Raw genomic sequence first — 12,769 nt, forward strand, 5'->3', positions numbered from 1 at the left:
AGAGATCAGTATCATCTTACTAAATTTGATTCAGTGACTGTTCAATATAAAATGTGTAAGTAGTACTGACTACAATGAGACTGAACATTTTCATTAGATCAGCTACAGCCGTTGTCTCTTTTGTGTTCTAACTTACTCTAGACCTTTTAATTTTGTATTATTATTTTGTCTTATTTTCTGTCCAATGTCAGAACTTCAGCGGGAGGGGTGGATTGCACTAGGGATGTAAGTGTTAAACTTCCTCCAAGTGCTATATTATGTCTTTTATAAAAGGTGAGCATAAACAAACCTTTTGGGCATTTCTGGTGGATTGATTCATGAGAGATGTAGAAACATAAACTTTCTATAAGTTCCAAACAGGTTTAACCAAGAGGTAATAACTGAGCTATTTATTCTAGATCACAGAAACGTAGTGTGCCAGTGTATATTTGGGTACCTATGCCTGCCTGAAAGGTGGAATGAGAATCTTAAGAATTGCATTTCTGGGTATGGGTGCCTTAATTCTTCCCTCATCCTGTTCTGAGCATCTGTGTCATCCTCCTATGGATCTGAACCTAGTTTTCTGAAGTAGACTATATACACTAATAACCTACTTTTAAGATTATGTGACTGAAGAATTGTGGTAAAAAGCTAACATTAACTACCATCAAGTATTAATCCATAAAACAATTATTTAAAACAGATAATGAAATGGTGAGACTCCTTGCTACAAGGTATCATAATACCAAAAGTTTATACAGGTTCAAAATATGATTGAACAAATTAAGGGGGGAAAAAAATCCATCGAGAATTAATTAGCACTGAGATATTACGGCACAGGAACTGATCTCCTTTGCATGAGGCATATGAGAATGTACTGAGTAAGTATTGCTGCAAGTATCTTTAACCTGTTCCCATCTTCTTCATTAGGCATCTGTTGGCGTGACCAGTGCTGGAGCCAGGTCTAGATGAATCTTGGGTCTAACCTAGTATGGCAGTTCTTACACTTTGAATGTATACTTCATCAAGAATGTTCAGCTCAAATAAATACAGCTTTGTTCCACGTGGCTGTATATGGTCTTGAGTTCTGTTAATTTACTGAAAGTTGAGGGTTTGTTCCTTGTCATAAATTTAGCTAGGACACCAGGTGAAAAGATGGTACCTATGGTCCTTTCCAAGGGAGGCTAAAATCAAAATCGAATTTATACCACGCTTCTGTTTCTTCATGCAGGTCGTATCTACAAGTGCTTGTTTACTGGCTCTGTGAGCTCACTACTGACACTGCCATTAGATATTCTGTCAACGTAAGTACTTAAACAGTTTGATACAAATAATTTTTCTGCTCAGATTACTGTGAAAATGGTTGCTTTGGAACGTCGTGTCCCTTTTTTCCAGTTACTTGTTATCTTCCATCATCTTACGCGAGCAGCTGCCTGTTGCCCTTTGCATAGCGAGATATGTGGCCAACAGTATTACAGTAGAAATCATTTCACTTTGAAGTTCTGTTATTCAGGATCTTTGGAGATGGAAAACTGACTTTACAGAATGGGTTAATGAAGATTTGTATTTGATGTCAAGAAAACTTATGCTGCAAAATTACACTTAATTTAAAAAATTAATTTCCTACAGTTTAAATCAGATGCTACATAGTAGAATATCAATATATATTGCTAATAATATTAAAAAGCAAACAGAATGTGACACATTTTTAAATTTTGAATTTAATTTTATCCATCCTGGGTCTTTTATGTGATAGGGTTTTTTTTTTTATTGGATTGCCTCTAGTTGACAGTTAGATTTTAGTGCTTCAATCACCATATGCAACTGAATATTGTCAATCTTTGTCCTTTTTAAATCAATATTACTTAATCAGTACATACCAACACAACAGAGTTTCAGGCTGGTTCTTACTTTTTTCATTATCTTGAACCCGAGGAACTGAAACTCGCTTTGAGTAGAATCAGTTGCAAGTCAAGCAGGTTTTGAATGAATGTCCTGTGTGGTTCAGCTAAGCCATCTCAGTTGGGCTATTTGATTTGAGACTTCAGGTCATGTTACATTTAGTTTTTATTAACGGAGGGAGGTGATTGCTTGAGATTAATAACAGTATATTTCCTGTTATCTCCCAGTAAGCGTAGATTTTATTTTTATTTTTCTGAGACGAATCTGAAACAGCTGAACCTAGAGCACCTCTTCTCTTGTCTTTTACAGTCTAGGGAGCAAATAAAGGACTCGAATATGTGTCAGATTTTAATGGCACGTGAAGCTGTGCTTTGACATGTATTTCTTTGGCAGAGTCAGTTTCAATAGCATCTTGTGTCATTTTTTTAATTTTGGACTTCTTTTCCCCATGGTATTCACTGTGCTGTGCAGGCACAAGTGTTTGTGCGGCTGCATGGAGAGCCAGACTGATACTTCTTTGGGGACGGTAGAGTACTGTGGTGGCATGTTTCTTACTTTTTTTTAAAGAACATGTTGTAGTTAGTTACTTTCCTGAGCAAATTCACTGTGGTCATGGAGTAGTGCAAGGGTGGAAGCAAGTGGGAGGGGGTACCTGGAATTAGGGATGAGGGTTGCTTAAGGCAATTTAAGTACCTCTTGCATTGCATGAAGCCCTATTTTCAGTTGGCTAACTGAACTTCGTTTTGCTGTTGCTTTACAGTTATGTATGACTTGACAGATTAGGATTTTTAAAGTATAGAGGTAATACCTGGGGTAATAGACTACCTGAAATGTAGAGCAGTCGAAGGCAAAACCTGCAGTTCCATTTTTTTGGTTAGGGTAGCTCAGCAGATAAAATGTTTCAGTGGACTGGATATTATGCATCTAGCCATTTACACAGAGCTTTTACTGTAAGAGATCTTACTTAGCAACTGTTGTGTTTCCTTTGCTATTCTTGAAGATTGTTTTTCCTGAACTACTCTTGAAGCTTTTCTTCATATTGAGTCAGATCCTGTTTTGCAGGAATATTTATGTTTAAACAGTAGTAATTTCACAAACCAAACCAGAGGGAAATAAAACCTTTTCCAAATCAGTGTTTATCTTGGCACTTAAAACCATTTGTACACAGGCACATACAGCCTTCCTAAAAGAAGCCTTCTTTGAACATTTTTTTTAAAATCAAATAAAAATTACGTCTAGAGACTATCTTCACCTAGACAAATAAATTCAGCTTTTTGCACAAATACCAGTTTATTTGTTGATTTGGACTATGAGGATCTGTTTGTGGTAGTTAATAAGACTAAACTTAGTCATTGTTGGCAAAATATTTGTCATTAATGGTCTTGGTTTGTTGGTTTTTTTCTTTCTTTAACAGGGAGAACTTACTGGCTGACTGTTTGCAGGGCTGTTTTGTGGTAACATGCACTCTGTGCGCATTTATCAGCCTTGTTTGGCTACGTGAACAGATTGTCCACGGAGGAGCACCACAGTGGTTGGAACAAAATCAGCAACAGCCACTCAATGGTGTTGGTCAACAAAATGAGGTAAAACTTGACTGCTCAGTAGTTCATGATAAATTTAGAAGATGTGTTTTTCTGAATAAATACATTGTCAGAACCCAACAGTAATGTTATTTTACTGCAGGGTATCTTTAGTTATACGTTAACAGAAGTTGAACATGTGTTCCTGTATAAGCTCAGTGACACCACTGTTACATTTTTGAAGTTCTGTAAAATGGAATGTTAATGGATTTGTTATACTGTAATTTTTGTAAAGTAACTTCAACATTGTGTAGATTCTTATGTCTGTATCTTTGCACTTTTTTTAACATAATGTTGTACATATAAAGCTGAATTGTCAGCCATAGTCAATGAAGATGCAGCTTGCTTTTATTTTGTCTTTCATAAGTATTTCAGTAGTTCATGAGGTAACAATTCACTGTTCTCAAAGCAGCTGGAGGTTTTGTTGAAACCACTGAAGTTGGAGCTTCTCTGTCCTCCCCCCACCCCTCAACACACACACATGCACTCCTTTAGTGTTTACAGGAGCCTCTTGGGCAGGAGAAGAGATGATATAAGCAATACGTGCATAGGGGGGAAATAATTAAAATTTTGTTTTCTTTTGTAGCAAATGTCAATTTTTTAAAGACAGAGATAGAGGTCATCAGCTTGATGACTGGTTTGGGTTGTCCTTGGATTATTGTCTTTCTAATATAACGATAGTTTTCATAAGATCAAGAGAGTTCCCCTCTATTGAGCACTGGTGAGACCACATCTGGCATGCTGTATCTAGTTCTAGGTTCCCCCAGTACAAAAGAGACATGGACATATTGGAGTGAGTGTGATGAAGAGCCGACAAAAATGATTGAAGGACTGGAGCATCTGACATATGATGAGAGGCTGAGAGAGCTGGAACTGTTCAGCCTGGAGATGAGAAGGCTCAGGGTGGACCTTATCAGTGTGTACAAATGCCTGATGGGAGGATGTAAAGAAGACAGAGCCAGAGTCTTCTTGGTAGTATTGAGTGACAGGACAACAGGCAGTAGGCTCAAATCAAAATACAGAAAATTCCATTTAGACAAAAAAACGCCAAACAGATGAGAGGTTTTTTTACTGTAAGTGTGATCAACTACTGGAACAGCTTGCCTAGAGGTTGTGAAGTCTCCATCTCTGGAGTTACTCAAAAGCCAACTGGAAACAGCATTGAGCAACCTGCTGTATCTGAACCTGCTTTAGTAGGTGGGTTGGCTAGATGATCTCTAGAGGCCCTTTCCAACCTCAGCTACTCTGAAGAAGCGTGAATGTTTATCTTCCTCTTTTAAAAGGTTTAGTGGTCCCAGATTTAATGCTTATCTAAAACAGTACATTATCAACCTTTTCTTAATATTATTTGTTTTTTCTATATACAGGGTAAAAGTACAGAGAGAGATTGATCAATTTAACCGAATACTAAATCCCGTTTCTGCAGGCTCAGGCTGTTGTAAATGGAGGTGTTGAAAATGCTGTGCTTGATCAACCTGCTAACCCGGCTGCTGAGAATGTAGTTGTAGGTGAGAACCCTGAAATTCAAGAAGAACAAGTAGATGAAGAGGAGGAGGATAATGAAGATGAAGAAGATGCTGTAGTAGAAGATGCAGCAGATGCAAACAATGGAGCACAAGGTAACAGGTGACTCAAAACAGTAATATTCTAGTTCTTTTTAAATACAAATGAAACCATTGAAAATAGAACTGTCATAATTCAAGGAAACTGTGTACATTCCCACTTCAGCTTATTTCTCTTGGTTTTGCAATTTCATATTTCGAGTGGTGAAGCACTTGCTTGCTGAAAAGCTATTGGCATTTATGAGGTCAATGTTATGCACTTAAGTCGTTTTGTTCATTTAAAACATAGCATGGAGTGGTTACATCTTGTTCTGGGTGAGTCTAACAGCTGTAAAAATGGCCATTGTTTCCTCAGATGACATGAACTGGAATGCTTTGGAATGGGATCGAGCAGCTGAAGAGCTTACTTGGGAGCGAGTGAGTAAGAATCATTTTCTTGAATTGAATAACTCAGACTCATACTTGAAATGATTTGTAGTATTACTGTGTTAAAATCCATTTGGTATAGTTTGGGATACCGTTGTCTAGTGTGGAAATTATTAGCAAGAGGCTTTAGTGACCTAAAAAAGTCATTGTATTAAAACCTAAATGTTGTTATGCTACTTGTTAACTATCAGAAAGGCATTTCTTTGATTTGAGATATAGTAGCAGCTTAAAACATGTTTTAGTACAGACTTTTCTGAAGTCTTCAACTTGGTCAGGTTTAGAAATGAATCGCAGCTTGCATTGAGGATGCTAGGTGAGATTAGCAGCACATAGGTGTTGCGTTATGTATAGTTTAATACTGAATTTCTGTATTCATGAAAGCATTAAACTAAAGAAAAGAGAGAACTGGAAATTTTGGTTAATTTACTTTGTTTACATATTTGCAAAAGACAAATGCATTTCTTAAAAATATAATGGAGCGTTTAATGTAACATTGCTTCTGTTTTGTGTATCAAAAATTCCATAATTAGAGCATGAGATGCATGTATGCTGTAATCATAGAATGGAGACTCAAGAACTAGTTTTTTGTAGCTGGTTTAGAAGTAGCCAACATCTGAGTTCAAAGCTCACCATATGCAGCAAAATCTACCTGAAGGTAGATACAGCAGCTTCATGTGATTTGCCAGTGTCACTAGTGCCTATGGCAGACAGTTGTAAAGCTGTATTCCTAGGCTCTGATGTAGTTGTTGCCTTGATTGCAGTGTAGTAGAAATACACTTTTCATCATGAGGCACAGGTCTTAATCTTTGGCTTTTATCTAGTGAAAACTTTTTAGTTTGCTTTCAAAGGTACTTATTGAAAAAGGGCATACATAAATTCAGTTTTCTGAACCATTCTACGGTGTATCTCAAGACAAAAGTGTTACATTCCTGAACCCAATTTATGTGCTGGGAAATGTTGATGTACTCCAAATTGAAAATATTTTGATGCCACTCCATGAATATAGAAATCAGTTTCAGCAAACTCTCATAACAATTTCTAATCCTATGTGCAAGTAGATATCTAGTTGGCATTTAGTATCAAAAGTGGGGTAGGCTTTTCTGCTGTTTCATCTTGTGAAAATAGCATGCAAGCTTTCTGAATTTTCAGAAATATTTGCATCTCTGTTTACTTCATAAAGTATGTGCAACTTTAATATCTTGGAACTTTGTGCAAAATTCTGGTACAAAATAGCCTTGAACCTGGTACTTTACAGCAGTAATCATGGAGTAGGAGTGTCTGGATTGAAATAGTAAGAAATCCTTGAAGTGGGGGGAAAAGGAGAGATTATGGGTTTTTTATAGATGCTCTATTTTTGGCTGTTCTGTGGACACTTCCTGTAACAGCTGTGCAGAGTGATGGAGGATTTGCTTCCTGTCTTCCCTAGCTATAAACCAATTCTGTCCCAAACAATAACATACAGTGTAGGAACATTATCCTGTTACTAGTTGCTTTTATACATTGAAGGTAAAATATTAACCTTTGACTTTTCTCAGTGCAACATAAACTGCAATTAGGAAGGAAAAAAAAATATTGCTCTTGTATTTTAACATGGAGTTGTTCAAACATGATTTTAAATAACAGTTCAATCACTAAAATCTCTTGTAAATAGAAAATTTTTGTCAGAGTCCTCAAAGTCTTGGAGAGAAATAGCCTATAAATTAATTGATTATATGTTTGGTTTGCCATGTATAAACATATGTGTATTAAGATATTCCACATGTATATTACTGCCTTTGATCAACTAAGTTTACTGTGTTGAATGAGAACTTAGTTTCTATCTTTATCTTTAAGAATTTATGTATAAGTTCTGTTGGTTGAGCAATGAAAAAAGCTTTTGACCATATTGGAATTTAAAAGTTGGTGTGAAAGAGGCTTATTTTAGATGTGTGTTGCTTAGTTTTTCTGATGAGTAAATAAAATTAACTTTCTTATCTTCACAGATGCTTGGACTTGATGGATCTCTGGTTTTTTTAGTAAGTGAAATCCTGCATTTCAAGAATTTTATAGGAGGCTTTTTTAAGTAAACTGTATTTTTAAAAATTACATCATTCTATTTTAAGTTCCTATTTTCATATGATATATATTCTTTAGAGACTTTCATATGATGTCATGTTCAAGCAAACTGTCTTTTTGAGGAGTTTCACAGAGTAGAGGGGTGTGTGGCATAAAAGTGGAATTTTTTAAGATAGAGGTAACTTTGGATCACGTACTCCACTGTAAATACAGATTAGACCCTTTAAAAAAACATACACTGAAAATACATATCTGGTTTAGCCTTAAGTTTTGCTCTTTATGTTATGATTAAAATAGTGTCCTCATTCAGACTTTTCTGATTTGCCCTAATACCACCAGAACACCACTAGTGAATTTTTAGTGTAGACGGGATCTTAAAATTTAAGATCTTCCGTTATGCTTCTTGACTTTATTTGGGTTTTTTTTGTTCCTCCCTAAAATTTTTCCCCTCTTGAATATTATTTTAATTGATATCAGATTCAAATCTTTTTTTTTTAAATCTTCACAATAGTCAGTCTGTCTTGTGGAGCACATATCTTTTAAATTGGCTCCAAAAGTCTTTATTATTACGATAATTTAGCAAAGCACTCCTGAAAAGGCTATTGGCTTTTTAACTCTTGTCTGTGGGCGAACCCATGTTGATTGTCTCCCTGACAAACTCTTACATCTGTAACGCCTGTCTTCTAGTGGGCTTTCTTACAGTTTGTTTGAAGGGCTCTCTCTGCTGCCTACCCTACCTGACTGTTGGAGATGTCTAGCTCTGACTTCAGGGTCAGGGGAGAAAGAGTGCAGAGTCAATGGCAACAAAACTTTAACCCATCACAGCTACATTCATTGGGTATCATCTGTCAGATCATTTATTTTAAAAAGAGAAGTAATTTTATATTTTAAAGGGAAAAAAGATCTGTGCTCTCTTCCAGCAGTATAAATGTTACTTTAATGTGTGAAAGAAATAAAATTCTTAAATATGAATGTGTTTGTTAGATACTGTAGTGGATAAATGTCTCATGTCTGAAATAAAATGTCTTCTATTTTAATGTAATGTCTTATGTTTAAAATAATGTAGATTATGTCATTAGTGATTGATCTTAAATATTAATACCAAAAGAATTAAAATTTGCGTGTACTTATGGCTGAGTTCACATCTTAGCTAAAAGTAATATTAAAAAATAGAGATGTGCTGTCATTCCTAGAGAGCTGTTAGTTTTGTTAACAGGTTTCTTGTGACAAAGTCTAATTGTTAAAAGTTCAGATGAATATTTTCTCATTTATAAAACAAATATCCACATATTTAATGTAATTTTTTTTAAGGGTGAAACTATTTATATTGACTTAAAAATAAAATCTGTCCTGCATGTTTTGGCCTTTGTGTTAGGGCAAATTTCTCTAACATGAGATGTGCAAGTTCTGGTAATAATAGGCAGTTGAAATAAGAAGTTTAGATACAAAAGTGAAGTCACTTATTTAAATGACTGGTATTTATGTGCTGTTTCCTTGTCATCTTCCTCCCTCCTTCCCCCATGCTCCTTGCAGGAACATGTCTTTTGGGTGGTATCTTTAAATACATTGTTCATACTTGTGTTTGGTAAGTATCATTTGCTCTTAGGTTTTAAAAAGATTCTTCTTTGCAAAATGACAATGCAGGTTAATTTTAAGGCTGTTCTCTCAGAATAAATCAAGTTGTGACATCTAAAAATGGAACCACAAACGAACTGGGAATACGAATAACAAATCTTTATTGTTTCTAGTTCTGTCATTTTAATTCTGTTAAGTGAAGAGATTTAAAATAGGAAATCTACCAAAAGCTTAATGATGTCAGCCAAAGCACAGAAAATAATACTTGTTTGGAATACTGTTAAATTGGAGGAGGAACCTCCTGGAATTTATTTTATGAGCAAATGAAGTACTTCTAGGAATGGCTAGGATATTTTTTTTTCTCCTTATAGTTTTTGCTAGATAGAGTTAAATCACTTTTTCCATCAAGAATCCATTTTTGGAGCTCAAAATTGGGAGGGAGGGGGACGCACAAGAATGTAGCTGTCTGTGTAGAGTTGTCAAATATACTTTCATTTTGTGTCCAAAATTACTACCGAACAACTTCCCTTAGTTCATACAACTTAGACTGACTTAAATTTTAGAAAATAGTAAATTCTAATCAGTGGTGTATTTTACTTTATTTTCCTTTCTCCTTCCTGTAGATGCTGAAGCTGAACTGCAGCTTTAAATGTTTGCAAGACTCTTTCTGTTTCTATTACAAGATAGGAATATTTCCATGTTCTGATTCCATGTATGGTTAGTGCTAGGAAAATTTCTTGGACATAAACTTGTCACAGCTTAAAAAAAAAAAAAAAACCCAAACCATAGGTGTATATTTCTCAATCATTTGAACCCCAAAAGTAAAGGGTAAAATGCCTGCCTTATTGTAAATAGCAGTAAGCTCCCCCTTGAGAATTTCTGGAATTCCTATTTTATATTTACTGCTTGTAATATGTAGGGTAAATTTGCATTTTCATTCTGATTTTACTGCAGAAAGGGGAGTTACAAATTTAGAAATAAATATATATTTCTTTTAAGGCTCTCCTGAGAGGCATTAGACTGTGATTCAGATTCTTCTTTTTTCTTTTTTTGTACCTTGCACCTCTTGAGTGATATGGGAGAATAACATAACAGCTCTTCCCTATGCCTCAATTTTGCCTGTTTCCCTGCTAACAGAAGCTTCTGGATTATAGTGCTGAAGCTCGTTAGTGCTGTTAATTTGACACAACTGTGTGCAGAAGCAGCAGCATTTAGTGACAAGATAGAGCATTTTATATGCTTGAAGAGATACCAGCCACAAAATTTCACTTGCTCTGAATTATCAGTTTAGAAGGGGATTGGTTATGTTGCTTTGGTTTTTTGAGTGCTCTTTCTTGGCAGAAGAGCTTGAGCTTTAAAAACTGACATCATACTGTAGATAAGAAATTTTTGCTGGCAAAGTAAAGCTCACAATACTGAACCAGTGATTTGAGCATCTAGTTACTGAAATGAATCAGCAGATCAAAAGAAAATAAAAGGAATTATCATGTATATTTAATTCACAAAAAACTGTAACTGTTCTAATAAGTTGGAAAATACTTGAATTATTTCTTTCTGATAATTACTCTATTTTATTCTGTAGTTATTGGAAGTTAATTAGGTTTTTTAGCTGCTATAAAATTTAGGGTGTTTAATAAGTAGATAATAAATACTAAATTTATAAATCCTTGATTTAAATTCAATAATAAGTGAGTAATGAGAATAATTAGTAGGGTTGTCATATAGATGGTTTTCAATAGCTCTAAGTGTGCTTTAGCAAGTGGGAAACTAACAAGTAGAGAAGAGAAGGGGAATGACTTTCCCAAGTGAGCAGGAGATCTGGGAATTTAATTTGTGCCTCTCAAGCCTATTCTTATTATCTTTCCCACTAAGTGATACTGCCTAATTTACAACTGCCAAATTTCTATTATTTGTAATTACAGTCCTGCTGAGTTCAAATGTCACAGGAGGTACTTTCTAGAAGACAAAATGGAAGGAAAGCATTTGGAACCTTAATAACTGGTCCAGAAATTTTCCTATTATGTTCTCTTGGACAAGTTAATTAAGTTTGACTTAATTCATATTTTCTATAGCTCAATTTAGTACTCATAGAGGAGTCTGTACTCCTTCATGCTTTTTATTAAAAGGGATCTATCAGAAATTCTCTTTTAAGAAAGTTGTTTAAAAATATGATAAACTGTCCACTATAATCTCATAAAACACTGTCAAAAAGATAAAATTTTTAAGTCATGAGTCTGATGTCTATAGGAGTTGAATGTGATTTTTTTTTTTTTTTTTTCTTCATCTCACTTTTCTTTCTTTTGTTCTTACTGGGCAGGAAGAGCTCAAGTCCTCCTTTTATCTTTTACATTTTTGGTATTCCAAATAACTGCTGATTTCTCTGGGTAATACAAGTTCTGCTAAATCTTTTCCTGGATTTTCTCTCTCCTCCTCATTTGCATATGACCAATAGGAGGAGAGAGGAGGAGAGAGAAAATCATCAGGCTTTTCATTTGAGGGTATGTTTAGTCTACAGTAGTTCCCAGAGTGGATTATCATGATACAGTGGAGGCAACATAGGTGAAAATAAAAGCTTGCAGTTACTGCAGCCCCTTTACTTCCTATTGGCTCCCTCTACTCCTGTAGGAAAGTGATGTTGAATTCCGTAGTCCTTTGTAGCTTCATTAGAAGACCACAGAATGAGCTAAAACGACTACTTGATCCTGTTGCAAATACCCAGCTGCCCAAAAATGGGGAAAGTGCTGTGTTTTTTAATTCATTCCTCCTGAGACCTCAGAATTGGCAAGAGTGAGTTCTCAAGAATGATGACAGTTCTTAGTACATTAATTCAAAGTAAAAGACTTCTCAGTTGCTCCTCATCCTTTCACTGAAGCATTGTCTTTTTCCCCTTCATCTTCTCTTTCCTTTGCAAATTTCTGCAGGGCTTGCATTTTTCACAGTATTCTTAAGAATTAAAGCACTAAAACTGAAACCTTGCTAAAGCAAGTCCCATCTGACCAAGACGTAAAATGGCTACTTAAGTCTTTTAGTGCATGGGAAAGAGTGAATATGCAGAACAGGTTTTTACAGCCGTCTATGAGACCAATACCACCCTAGTATGTAAGACTGAGAAATTGAATTAATTTACACACAGCAAGATGAACTAAGAAGGAAAAGACTGTCCTCTTACTATGTGTAGCTTTATATTGTTTGTAGTCTTTCTGTGTGAATTATGATCTGATTTTCAGTGTTTATAAAATTATAGAAATATAGAAATGGAATAATTACCATGTTACAATACACATTCTGCAAATAAGGCTCCATTTAGCAGTTTTCATGGTCTTTTTTTCCCCTTCTTTCTGCTTACATTATGCAGCATTTTGTCCGTACCACATTGGTCACTTCTCCATTGTTGGCCTGGGCTTTGAGGAATATGTAAGTACTGGTTTGTAATTTCAGAATGAAAAAACTACTGCTATTTATTTGATGACAGTAATTTTGTAGCATCTGTCCACTTTTATTTTGTGACTGCAAAAGTAACTTGGAGTGTCTTTCATTTTTTCTCCTCAAATCTTTTTTAATCTATGATCAAAAATGTTCTCTCACTCCTCCCACTTCCTCCATTATTTACATTTCAAGTGAGGTTTCCTCCTTTTACAAAAAATGCGTACTTTTTTTAACAGCCTCTTGTTCCTCATGTACATTTTTAAT

The 12,769-nt window shown here is 35.2% G+C and overlaps 1 protein-coding gene across 3 annotated transcripts in view; it reads left to right on the forward strand.

Moving 5' to 3' along the window:
* Positions 1 to 12,769, forward strand: part of MARCHF6 (membrane associated ring-CH-type finger 6) — a 55,693-nt gene that overhangs the window by 17,699 nt on the left and 25,225 nt on the right. For 2 of the 3 annotated variants that reach the window (XM_059836221.1, XM_059836223.1), the window contains 7 exons: positions 1,211 to 1,283; positions 3,296 to 3,464; positions 4,894 to 5,080; positions 5,379 to 5,440; positions 7,432 to 7,464; positions 9,038 to 9,089; positions 12,435 to 12,493. In XM_059836221.1, coding sequence (XP_059692204.1) covers positions 1,211 to 1,283; positions 3,296 to 3,464; positions 4,894 to 5,080; positions 5,379 to 5,440; positions 7,432 to 7,464; positions 9,038 to 9,089; positions 12,435 to 12,493 — 635 coding nt within the window. Of the gene's footprint in view, positions 1 to 1,210; positions 1,284 to 3,295; positions 3,465 to 4,887; positions 5,081 to 5,378; positions 5,441 to 7,431; positions 7,465 to 9,037; positions 9,090 to 12,434; positions 12,494 to 12,769 lie in introns of all 3 variants that reach the window. The other variant, XM_059836220.1, reaches the window with a different exon arrangement.

This window comes from Gavia stellata, chromosome 3 (genome assembly GCF_030936135.1).
Source record: "Gavia stellata isolate bGavSte3 chromosome 3, bGavSte3.hap2, whole genome shotgun sequence".
NCBI lineage: Eukaryota > Metazoa > Chordata > Aves > Gaviiformes > Gaviidae > Gavia > Gavia stellata.